The 12,997-nt window shown below is 44.1% G+C and overlaps 1 protein-coding gene across 3 annotated transcripts; it reads right to left on the bottom strand.

Moving 5' to 3' along the window:
* Nucleotides 1-71: 71 nt before the first annotated feature.
* Nucleotides 72-10,964, bottom strand: LOC118360349 (caprin-1-like). 3 transcript variants are annotated; one of them, XM_035739632.2, is made up of 19 exons: nucleotides 10,745-10,959; nucleotides 9,544-9,678; nucleotides 9,115-9,177; nucleotides 8,828-8,914; nucleotides 8,467-8,705; nucleotides 8,293-8,375; nucleotides 7,517-7,681; nucleotides 7,097-7,149; nucleotides 6,908-6,991; nucleotides 6,619-6,771; nucleotides 6,429-6,525; nucleotides 3,826-3,878; nucleotides 3,597-3,707; nucleotides 3,270-3,398; nucleotides 2,608-2,758; nucleotides 2,276-2,470; nucleotides 2,068-2,180; nucleotides 1,841-1,901; nucleotides 72-687 (listed from the first exon to the last, which is right to left on the bottom strand). In XM_035739632.2, the coding sequence occupies exons 2-19, from the start codon at nucleotides 9,676-9,678 to the stop codon at nucleotides 620-622; spliced, it is 2,040 nt and encodes a 679-aa protein (XP_035595525.1). In that variant the 5' UTR covers nucleotides 10,745-10,959; the 3' UTR covers nucleotides 72-619. The 3 variants fall into 3 exon arrangements, with proteins under 3 accessions (XP_035595525.1, XP_035595526.1, XP_035595530.1); XM_035739633.2 differs by lacking the exon at nucleotides 10,745-10,959 and adding an exon at nucleotides 10,131-10,282; XM_035739637.2 differs by lacking the exon at nucleotides 3,270-3,398 and having other exon boundaries at nucleotides 10,745-10,964.
* Between the last annotated feature and the right edge of the window lie 2,033 nt (nucleotides 10,965-12,997).

Raw genomic sequence — 12,997 nt, 5'->3', positions numbered from 1 at the left:
ACATGTGAAGTTGACATCAGTTACAACCAATGTTTTTGGACAGAGCAGATATGAAGTGACAAATGCAAATGTACAGAACAGTGCATTTATTCAGTGCATCACTATCAGCTACCATATGGCCAGAGCAAAATGTACACACAAGAAATCTTCATTTTGGGTAAGTCATTCAGTCAGACCTACAACCTGCTTAGACTACACATTTGTGCAGACTAATCCCAAACATGCCATGGCAATACAATGTACAGTATAAAGTCTTCACATTGAGACAAAACATTTCCGTGTGTGGTATGACCGCAGTCAACATATTGGTCTTTCGTGTCATGCTTCCAAAGCCTGTCACTAGCCCCAGCCACTTTTTGTAAATGATTGCCTACTAAGCAAAGATCCAAATAAACAGTCCAACAGCAAAGGCACACACGTTCCAGCTTGATCAGTTTAAGGCTATGCAATAGCATATGATTGTAGGAGAGCTAAGGGTGGGACGTATGGCTTCACCAAATCAACCTAGAGGTTGATATGGAGAGGAATAGTCAGATCAGGGGAAGGATGGTCCAGGAGTGTAGAGGTGATGTTTAAGGTTGCCCTAGGTGGAGAGTAGAAGAGTTGTTGGTATCCAAGACTAATTGGCTTGATGTCCTACCATTTGGGTCACCATTCCTCGGCTGGGCTTGAACAGTCCCCCCCGGCCTGTAACCGCCAAGCAGACAGAAAATCAGTCAGCTAACGCCAGCCCGTCACCCTTATTCTGGGTTGAGTCTGGGAATGGAGCACAATTAAAAAACCTCATCCACATTCTATTAATTACTAGTGTGCACCTGCCAAGGAAGAGAGACCAACTCAAATAGGGAGACAAATGAACTGTTACGAGCAAACTAATACACCCATTACAAAATGGAATACTGAAAACAAGTTAAAGGTAATAGCTGCCTTCATGTCAATTCAGTTATATACACAGTGGCATTCCCTGTAAATCTAAATAAGAGCTTTGAAAGCTTTTATCCAGGTCATACAGAGTAGTATGTATTTTGCCATATGGAACCAAAAGGGGGGGGTTACATCTGTTGCCCTAGGATTTACACCACAGGCTTACTTTGAAACTCAGTGACATGTTTCATGAATGTTTAAGCATGTTAATAGCACACAATATATGTATGCCCCTATGAAAAAATACAGAAGGCAGGGCACAGCAGGTGAGGGAGACGGAAGCAGAGTGAAGTCCTTTCAGCAAAGCATAACCAAAATCCTCTAACCCACTCTTAATGTCAGCAGAGGCAGATAAGGCTGTGGTGGCACCACAGAGCAGCAGGGATCAGGGACCAACAAAAAGAAACAAGCAGCAGACAGCAGGTTATACAACACATCTTTATTGAAACAGTCTCCCAAGGAGTAACATCGGCTTACAAAGAGATGGTGAGAGACAGAAAAAACAAACAAGTAATGCTATGAGAACCAAAAGCAGAGGGGAAAAGTGGTTGACGGGGCTGGGCAGTGACAGAAAATATAAAAGATTCTCATGGATTGGACTGACAGTTGCAGGGGTTTTTTGCATTTATTTTGTACAAAAAATAAATTAATGAAATCTTTCAAGTTTACAGGAATATCTATTTGTTGCTTCGAACACAGACTTGCTGATAAATCTAAATGCTGTGGATTTCAGTTTTACATGTTAAAACAAAAGTATCTTAGACATACCAAAGCAGGCCAGGAGAAACATGAAGATATATGAGAACCAAAACAAAAAAGATTTATAAAAGTGAGCTGGGGCAAACACATTCATATCTGAATGTTCAATGTGGTGGAAGTTGACAAGCGCTTTAGGATCGCATTGCTTGAGCATTACCTCGAGAGCAACCCCGAGGTCCCTGGACTGCTCCCCGCTTGTAGCCTGGCTGATATCCCTCCTGTAGAAACAACTGGTCATTCAGAAAGACTTATACAGCACCTTCATGACAGCATCTGGGACAACAACTCACATAATCCCTTTTAATGGAACTAATGCAACCCTAACGCAAGGGTCAAGTGTCTTCTAGTCACTAGGACCTAATGGTTGGCTGTGTCCTTCCTTACCCGCTGGTAGGTGCTGTTGGGGTAGTCCCGGGACGCCGTGCTGAACTGGGCCTGTTGCCCATAACCATTGTTTGGAGTGTTCGAGAAGGGAGGGCGATAGCCATCATATCCTCCTGAGGAAGACAACCATTTATCCTGTTAACACCACAATAAAATTCACTCCTGTATCAAAGTAGGTCCCTTACAGTAAATTAGCTGGATCTCATACCTCTGAAGCCATTAGAGGATCCTCGGTATCCATTGATCATGCCCCGTGGGTTCCTAGGGCCTCCGCGAGACACGGCCCCCCTGCTGTTATAGAAGGACTGGCCTTGCCGCCCAAATCCTGGCCCCTGGGACGACTGCACCTGGTGGCCCGCTGCCACTGACATCACTTGATCTTGGGTGTGGAAGCCTCCTACAGCTGAGAACAGCATAAGAGTCATTAACAACATCATGCCCTTAGACCAAAGTCTTCAGACCCAAGGTCTACTGGTCCTCAGACTCCACTTGTCTAAGTCACATCCTCAGCCCCAACAGCCACCCCAGTCCCTCTCTCACCGGACTGTAGAGTGTCCTGCTGGATGTCAGGCTCCTCCACGGAGTGCTCCGCCTGGCTGCTGAAGCCCTGGCCGTAGCCGCTGGGGAACTGGTTCTGCTTCAGACTGTCTGCTTCGTTAGTGGGGGGCACGGGGGCGTTCAGGTTGAACACCTTAGGGACACAATACAACCAGAGAAAAGCTTTCATTTAGAAGTGTCAGATACCCACACAAGACTCGCAGACAACAGCAAATCACCAACAGACTCTAGTCTGATTATCGAGCATACTGTACATACTGTCCAAGGTTCGCCAAATAAAGTTAATCAGCTTAGAGTTGATTATAAATCTTTATGTAGACATGGAGGCAGACAAGAGCATTCTGTTCTGCTCTGACAGAGAGAGAGAGGGGGGTGGTATGGGATGAAGCTTGGTTTTGAGAAATGTAGGCCAACACTGGAATTATGCTTATTAATTCAGTTGATGTCCCAATCAGTTCTCATTATCCTTGCAAAGGAAATCTGGTATTACTGTTGTGTGCCAGTGTGCACCACTTGTATTTTTCCTGTCCTAAAACTTGTGGTACCATCAACGTGTGGTAAGTGATTAGAGTTAAGTGGGTTATGTGACGGTTTTGTTCAAGTGAAGCGATGTCAGTTATAAGTCCTCCATTAACAAAGCCTACCGCTTGCATGGACTGGAATGGTGCTGCGTTGACATTGATGCCGCCGCTGTGGGGGGTGGAGACGGGCGGGAAGGCAGAGGGCAAGGAGGACGGGGCGGGGGACTGCTCAGACGACAGGGACATCGAGGCCTGGTTTAGGGGCGGGGCGACAGACGTCACATACTTCAATGGTTTTCACAGACACTTCAGGACAGGCAGGTAGGATGAGTGTTAACCATCTCTCACACTGCCCAATAACAGCCAAGCATAGAGAAGCTCCACCACCCACCCAGTCAGGGGGGGTAGAGGAGGGTGGAGTAGAGGGCACCTTGGGGAGGGAGGGTATACCTGGATGTGGTCGGTGCCATCTGTCTGTGGCCGGGGCTCTGCTGTGTGGGAGGGCTGGTAGAGGGGAGCTGTGGAGGAGTAGCCATCAGGTGTGGAGGAGACCATGGGGACCTGGGGAGGATAAAGGAAGGTTCACATAGTACCCTTGCCCTTTCAATAAGTCTGCTCTGGTATCGAGTCTTGGGGATCACTATCAGAATTGTGTTCAAGTATCATTATTGCTACTTACGTGTGTCGATTCAGGAACTGAGCTTGATTGAGAAAGTCTTGATTCTGAATGAACTGTACACAAGACAAATATAAAATGGTTTGTTGGTCAAACTGCTTAGAGCAACTAAAAATGGACAAAACTCAAGAGTATATAAGCAGTACTACTCACCGGCCAGTTTATTAGGTACACCACCCCATTCCCGAAAATAATCGCTCCTACAGACAATGAGTCACGTGGTCATGGCTTGGTATATAAAGCAGACAAATAGACATCCAGGTACTGTTCGATTGAACTTTAGAATTGGCAAAATAAGTGACCTAAGAGTCTGAGCGTGGTTTGATCGTCGATGCTAGGCGCGCCGGACCCAGTATCTCAGAAATTGCCGACCTCCTGGTCTTTCACGCACGACAGTGTCTAGGGTTTACCGAGAACGGTTCAACAAAAAAAACATCCAGTCAGTCAGCAGTCCTGTGTGCAAAAACAGCTCATTGATCAGAGGTCAAAGGAGGACGGCAAGAATAATGCAAGCTAACAGGCGGAACACAAACAGACAAATAACGTTGCAGTGTAATAGTGGTGTGCAGAACGGCATCTCGGAATGAACTCATCAGTCCTTGTCACGGATGGGTTATTGCAGCAGACGACCACTCCTATCAGCTAAAAACAAGAAGCGGGTCCAGTGGGTACACGATCACACTGAACAATTAAGGAGTGGAAATGCATTGCCTGGTCAGATGAATCCCGGTTCTTGTTGCATCATACTGATGGCAGCGTCAAGATTTGGCTAACAGTTCAATTCAGAAGTTTACATACACTTAGGTTGGAGTCATTAAAACTCGTTTTTCAACCACTCCACAAATTTCTTGTTAGCAAACTATAGTTTTGGCAAGTTGGTTAGGACATCTACTTTGTGCATGACAAGTCATTTTTCCAACAATTGTTTACAGACAGATTATTTCACAATTCCAGTGGGTCAGAAGTTTACATACACTAAGTTGACTGTGCCTTTAAACAGCTTCATCATGGCTTTAGAAGCTTCTAATAGGCTAGTTGACATTATTTGAGTCAATTGGAGGTATACCTGTGGATGTATTTCAAGGCCTACCTTCAAACTCATGGGAAAATCAAAAGAAACCAGCCAAGACCAAAGAAAAGAATTGTAGACCTCCACAAGTCTGGTTCATACTTGGGGAGAAATGTCCAAATGCCTGAAGGTACCATGATAATCTGTACAAACAAAAAGTATAACACCATGGGACCACGCAGCGGTCATACCGCTCAGGAAGGAGTCCTAGAGATGAACGTACTGTGGTGCGAAAAGTGCAAATCAATCCCAGAACAACAGCTAAGGAACCGTGTGAAGATGCTGGAGAAAACCACCATGAAAAAAAGCCAGACTACAGTTTACAACTGCACATGGGGACAAAGATTGTACTTTTTGGAGAAATGTCCCCGAGTCTGATGAAACAAAAATAGAACTGTTCGACAATAATGACCATCGTTATGTTTGGAGGAAAAGGGTTTGCAAGCTAAAGAACACCATCCAAACCATGAAGCATGGGGTGGCAGCATCATGTTGTGGGGGTGCTTTGCTGCAAGAGGGAATGGCGCACTTCACAATATAGATGGCAGAATGAGGAAGGAAAATTATGTGGATACATTGAAGCAACATCCCAAGAAATCTGTCAGAAAGTTAAAGATTGTCCATTTGGAAGACCCATTTGCGACCAATGACCCCCAAATGAGTCTTCCAAATAGACAATGACCCCCAAATGAGTCTTCCAAATAGACAATGACCCCCAAATGAGTCTTCCAAATAGACAATGACCCCCAAATGAGTCTTCCAAATAGACAATGACCCCCAAGCATAGTGGCTTAAGGACAACAAAGTAAAGGTATTAGAGTGGCCACCACAAAGCCCTGACCTCAATCCCATAGAACATTTGTGGGCAGACCTGAAAAGGTGTGCGAGCAAGGAGGCCTACAAACTTGACTCCGTTTCACCAGCTCTGTCAGGAGGTATGGGACAAAATCCACCCAACTTATTGTGGGAAGCTTGTGGAAGGCTACCCGAAACATTTGACCCAAGTTAAACAATTTAAAGGCAATGCTACCAAATGAGTGTTTGTAAACTTCTGACCCACTGGGAACGTGATGAAAGAAACAAAAGCCAAAATAAATTACTACTATTATTCTGACATTTCACATTGTTAAAACAAAGTGGTGATCCTAACTGACCCAAGACAGGGAATTTCTACTAGGATTAAATGTCAAGAATTGTGAAAACTGAGTTTAAATGTATTTGGCTAAGGTGTATGTAAACTTCTGACTTCAACTGTATGTAGCATGAGTCCATGGACCTGGTGTGGAGACTGTTTTCCTGGCACACGTTAGGTCCCTTGATACCAATGGAGCAACGGTGTCTCCAACACCTTGTAGAATCCACGCCCAAAATCATTTCAGGCTGTTCTAGAAGCAAGGGGGATCTGACCCGGTACTAGATGGGTGTACCTAATAAATCGTTGGTGAGTGTAAAAGGGAACATCTCTAGGACTACAGCCTCTGAGTGGTGGTGTTGGTTAGAGGAGAGTTAAAACAGAACGTGATGTACCAACACTGACCCATGTGCTGCAGGACCACGCTCTGTGCAGACTTCATGGGCTGGGCCAACACGATGGCTGGGTCCAGGGCATGGCCATCAAACTCCAACATGGAGTCCTGTGGGAGGAAGCACATGGGTCAGCATGAACAAGAGACCAAACAGGATCCGATAAGGCAGGACCATATGGGGGCAGTTGGAAGGATCATCACCTGCATGAAGTTATAGGTCCCCTGCATCTGGGCCATGAGGTCCTGTACGACCTGCTTCCGGACCACGGGGTCAGGCGTGTGGGAGACTGGGTTCACAGTGTGGGGCTCGGGGGTCATCTGGGGAGGAGACTGGTGCTGGAGGGCATTGACCACCTAAAGACACAGGGACAGATTTAAACCCAGCTGATGACACCATTGGTCCATGGCGTTACTTGTTGAACCCTAAAAGATTATGTTTGTGACTGTGTGATATGACAAATGATATGAGAGGTGTAGACATGCAGCATACCTGGACCTCTGCTGTCCACTCCTCTACTTGGTCGTTGCCAGTGATGCTGTATGTGGTTTCTGGAATGAACTGTCTGTTTACAAACTACACAAAAACATAAGATCACTTGATTAGATTCCAATAGGCAAGGGAAATCAGAGAATTCTGAACTTTACAGCAGTTAAGAGTCAAGGTAGAGATTGAAATCACCTCTGTGGCTTCTACTTCAATGGCCTCTGTGTATTCTTGCGTAACTGTTCGCTCTGTAAAAGGAATACACTCCGATTAATATCCACTCATCTAGGTCCACACATCAAAATCTAACCCAGAAGTAAAATCTCACTTAATTTATTCAGCTGCGTGATTAACGTCCGTCTTAATACGCATTAGAAATTCAGCGTTACAGCAATATAAAGTCTCCACCCTCACAAAAGGAAACGCTCAGCCAAAGCACTCAAGGCGAAGCAGTTTAAGCATTGCCTTTGCCCAATCCTGATACGTCCAAATAGCCAGTGAAAAAAAAAAAAACTGAACAAATCCTGCTCGAATCTCATGCATCCCATTCAGTCAAGAAGATTTTCGGTCTACACACTTATTTTTCCCACAGGAAATTATGGCTATGGCGGTTACCTGGTTCTGCGGGCTGCTCCCTGCTCCCAGATGACTCATGCACCACAGACTGCTGCTCCTCTTCTTCTTCTTCTTCTTCTTCACACACGCCGTTCTGATGCGTTTGTGCTCTGTCAAAATAGCCACTCAGCAGCACCTTGTCCAGGGTCTCCTTCAGTGCCTTGTCTATAGGAAAGGGGCAGATCATATTCAGAACGTATGAAAAATGTCTTGATAATGCATAAATATATCACAGTTTAGTGGTCCCAATCGGAAACAGAAACTTTATTGAGTTAGTCAATAGGCCGGGTCTATGCTTGGTATAGTCACAGCTGTGACCCATTCCACAGCACTAGGCCTAGCCAAGATCCACTGCTCGAAACACTTTAATAACCCTCAAGTATTTATAATCCACAATGCCATATGATCCACCGCAAAGTTGTCTCTGGAATATGGGTGGTGGATGCTCACTACTGGCACTACCCCTCAAAACCCACTGGCCTGAAACCAGTTCACCCCAACCACAGAAAAGAGCTTCCCTTTATACATGTTCTGCTAACATGGCCTGTATGTCCAGCATGCTCTTTGTGCTTCAAGGGGTTGGATGGGCTTTAGTCATAACACTGCTCCCAGCTCAGCAAACTTTCCTTTCAAGCTCCTTTTTATTCAAAATCTAAGATAAGCCCCAAGATACTCATTATGCAGATGGGGGTGTGGGTAACTAATTAAACAAGCCAAAGTCTACATGTACATGGTAAATAAAATGAGAGCTACTTCAAAAAGTGTTAGAAACATACATGTGGTTCCTGCCACAGCCTGGTCTCTGCCCTCTAGCAGTTCCCATAGGTGTAGGGAGGCCTCATCATACTGGTCAGTCAACCTGAAGAACAGGGAAGGACATTTACAACATGCCTACCATCATATTACGTCACTCCTTTGTCAAAAACAAAGAGAAAACAAAGGGTTTGTACCGGACGTCATAGTCCCGTTCAGGGCCCACCAGCTTGTAGAAATTGTCCAGTGCGGTGAGGTCAGCATCGGTGAGCAGGGGGGAGCCTGCAGCGGGCTGTTTCAGGTCCTGCCTCGTCTGCTCATCCCCCAGCCGGTCAAGCAGGAACTGCAGCTCCAGAACAGTCTTCAGACGCCTCTGCTCCGTCTCCTCCCGCTGTAGCTGCTCCCTCCGGGCAGACTTCTTCACTGCCTTCTGGATCTGCAAGGAAATGGGGAATGAGTTGTCACTGCACTATGGCCACAGTGACTGAGAAACAGCACCTAATAAATACAGTGAGTGTGGTCATAGTGACCAGAATGAAACCCCGAGACGGAACTCACCTCTTGCCCCAAAGACAGGAAGCTCTTCTGCAACTCCCTTGCAAAATCCAGGTTGTTGGTTACTTCCTGGAACTTGGTCAAGGCATCCTACAGACGAGACAAGAGGGAATGAACATGAAATATTTTGTTAGCTGTGTCATAGATCAAAACAACAAACACCACAGTATAAAAACAATAGAAAGCTGAAGAATTAAATATTATAATAAATATGCAACAGGTTAAACAATCAAGTTCACAATTGAAGTTCCCTGAGCTAACATCAACTCAAACCAGTGTCTTGTACGTACCAGCTGATCCTGGTTCAACCGTTCTCCTTTATTCTTCTTGGCCTGGTAGTCATCCAGCTTGCCCTATAGAAATATGGCACATTTAATAAGGGTTACGAGACGGTCTGCTGAGATTCTTTCAGCAGAAATATACCAACTGAGGTTACCAAGGAATATACCATCTATCAAGTGCTGTGATTCTAAAGCAAAATAAAGGTCATAGGTTAATGATTGATTACACCAACTAAATTTGTCTGTAGCCATAATAATCTTGGTTACCAACTTTGAGACAAAGTCAATACAGGGTCATAAGACAGACAATCTTTTCAGACGAGACATCCAGAATTGCTCCTCAGTTGGTCTCAAGCAACGACTAAGCATGAAACAACCTATGCTTTTTGGGAGGTTTCCAAAAGCATGCCTAGATGAAAAAAAAGGAAACATTGTTACCTTTTTCTTTTCCATGTTGCGGACCTTCTTGTCTATCACCTGCAGGACCTGCTTCATGGCCTCAGACTGGGTTCCAGAACCCAACTCTGGGCTAGAGGACTGAACAGCATTGTTGCCAACTGTTGCTGAAGGCATCTGACAGAAAATTATTTGTAGTAGTCATTATTAGTGAAGGCCACAAAACACTGAGGCTGTAATTGAATACAATAAAGGTTAAAATATATTGATGATTAAAACAGTTTGCCAATGGTGCTGTAAACAAAGGCCTGAACAATGGCATTATATTGTTGACCACAAGTGGTCAGACAGACATTTTAATATAACTTTTAAAAAACAAGCCCTGGGTACTACTTAATGTTCCTTGACGAAAAACTGAAAGACCTGTGACTGAATTTGGATATTATGTCGGTTTGCTTAATGATTTCTGTCAACCGCTAACGTTCGCTAACTCTCAAGACAAGCGTTAGCGTTACAATTCAATAGCTAGTACCTTGCTAATTAACGTTAGTATTTCCAGATTTGTTCCCATTAGCCAGCTAAGAAACTAAAGCCGACGAGGCACATTAGGGAAAAATTGGATAAATTACCTGCCAAACTAACGTTACCTGCCAAACTAACGTATTATTATTATTATTATAACGTTAGCTTGCTACGCTACTCATCAATAAATAAACAACGTTAATTCCGGCAAAACAATTATTTATGCAGCAACCTACACATCGTCACAAGTAAAACATTTATGCCATTTGAAAACAGGTGGTCATCAAATTAGGCTTAAACTTGAATCCCATCCCAGAACAACCCCCACCCGGCTACAGGGCTAGCTTGGCTACATTTAGCTAGCTAGCTAGCTAACGTTAGCTAGTTTCCTTTTCTCCTCGCATTGTTACCGAGACCGGCGTTAGCTAGCTGGCAAAGCGAACCACTTAGATGCGAGATAGAAATCGATTGTTGACTAGCTAGTTAGTTAGCTAACGCGATTCGAAAATATATGATTAACTACATGTATATGAACGACAGCCACCACACTACTTTGTTGAAATGTACCTTGCTAATGTGGTCACTGAACTTGGATTCCGTTTAATCAATTGGATGACAGGACAATGCTAGTTAGAGATGACTTTAGTCAAGAGGCTAGCCTAGCTCGCTAACTTAGCTTGCAAAATTATTTCTGAATTTGACGCTCACAACATCCACTTACCTTAAGGCTATCTGTCTTTGTTCGTCGTCTGACGTTGTAGTTTTGGCCCTATATATTTTGTGTAGCTTTTATGTTACTTTGTATCGACAATGGTGTTCCGCCTCCCCGGGCTCACCGAGAACTATACTGCTGGCAGATGCTAACGAAACACGAGATCAGGGTCGGGTGGCTGCAAGGCCCCGTTGGTAGTCCTATAATTGCCTGAGTTCATCTTGGTAGACTGACAGATTTAACTAGAATTTATCCTCAACATTGCAATTTAATTGCAGATAAATTTATGGAAGCTGTATTTGACAGATTTAGGTACGCATTTTTATATGCAAGGCAAGTTGTCAATTTGTATTGAATCCCACATTTATTGCAAGCCATTGACTGAATCCCAAGTTTATTTAAACCATTATTCTCTGCATTGACAAGTACAATAGATTATCCTTTGCAAATCTATCGAATGATTACGTTGAAATAATATCCGTTTCTAAACCCAGAGGCGCAAAATCGCGAGACTCCCGGGAACACTTGCCAAACAGACCAGGCCAGGCAGTGTTTGAGATGTCAATGAATGAGAGAAGTGGAAAAATCTTCCTTTAGTTGTTAATTTTCTCGAAATCTAGAAGGCACAACCTAACCAATGTCGTAAGTAGTTGCACATGTTTTTACTCCAACCTCGTGAAAGTGACATACTGACACATTTTCATTTTTGTCAAAAACAACATACATGCGCAATGTGGTGCGTTACGACAGACCCTATACAGTATATATATGCATTAGTTTAGCTAACCGACTTCGCCATGACCTCGCCTACAAATGTAATCGAGGATTTCTATTGGAGAAGCAGTGTTTGCCTATTTTCATTCTGTACTGTTTGCTGATATTGTTCACTAATAGTCTACATATATTTTATTAACAACAGGTGCCTGTTAATCATTAAGTGATCATGTGTAATAGGCCTAAATTGAATCAAATTGTATTTGTCACATGCTTCAAATACAGCAGGTAAACTTACCCGTGAAGTGCTTGCTTATGAGTCCTTCCCAATGATGCAGTTAAAAATAAAATACAAATGGTGTCACCAGGAATAACTACTCAACAATGGAGCTAGAGTGCATTCGGAAATTATTCACAACACTTGACTTTTTCCAGACCTGAACCCAATAGACCTGAACCACAACTAGCCAGTCTCCAGACCTGAACCCAATAGAAAATCTTTGGAGGGAGCTGAAAGTCCGTATTGCCCAGCGGCAGGCCCGAAACCTGAATGATCTGGAGAAGGTCTGTATGGAGGAGTGGGCCAAAATCCCTGCTGCAGTGTGTGCAAACCTGGTCAAGAACTACAGGAAATGTACGATCTCTGTAATTGCAAACAAAGGTTTCTGTACCAAATATTAAGTTCTGCTTTTCTGATGTATCAAACGCTTATGCCATGCAATAAAATACAAATTAATTACTTAAAAATCATACAATGTGATTTTCTGGAATTTTGTTTAGATTCCATCTCTCACAGTTGAAGTGTACCTATGATAACAATTACAGACATCTACATGCTTTGTCGGTAGGAAAACCTGCAGAATCGGCAGTGTGTCAAACACTTGTTCTCCCCACTGTAGCTGATGTTCTGAAAGAGCTGCATAATCTGGACCCCTACAAATCAGCTGGGCTAGACAATCTGGACCCTCTCTTTCTAAAATTACTAGCCTGTTCAACCTCTCTTTCGGACCGTCTGAGATTCCAAAAGATTGGAAAGCTGCCGCGGTCATCCCCCTCTTCAAAGGGGGTGACAGTCTAGACCCAAACTGCTACAGACCTATATCTATCCTACCCTGTCTTTCTAAGGTCTTCGAAAACCAAGTTAACAGATTACCGACCAGTTCGAATCACACCGTACCTTCTCCGCTATGAAATCTGGTTTCAGAGCTGGTCATGGGTGCACCTCAGCCACGCTTAAGGTCCTAAACGACATTGTAGCCATTGATAAGAGACATTACTGTGCAGCCGTATTCATCGTCCAGGCCAAGGCTTTCGACTCTATCAATCGCCACATTCTTATTGGCAGCCTTGGTTTCTCAAATGATTGCCTCGCCTGGTTTACCAACTACTTCTCTGATAGAGCAGTGTGTCAAATCGGTGGGCCTGTTGTCCGGACCTCTGGCAGTCTCTATGGGTGTGCCACAGGGTTAAATTCTCGGGCCGACTCTTCTCTGTATACATCAATGATGTTGCTCTTGCTGCTGGTGATCCACCTCCACGCAGACGACA

This window comes from Oncorhynchus keta, chromosome 2 (assembly GCF_023373465.1).
Source record: "Oncorhynchus keta strain PuntledgeMale-10-30-2019 chromosome 2, Oket_V2, whole genome shotgun sequence".
Lineage (NCBI taxonomy): Eukaryota > Metazoa > Chordata > Actinopteri > Salmoniformes > Salmonidae > Oncorhynchus > Oncorhynchus keta.
This window is presented reverse-complemented; position numbering and strand designations above follow the sequence as displayed.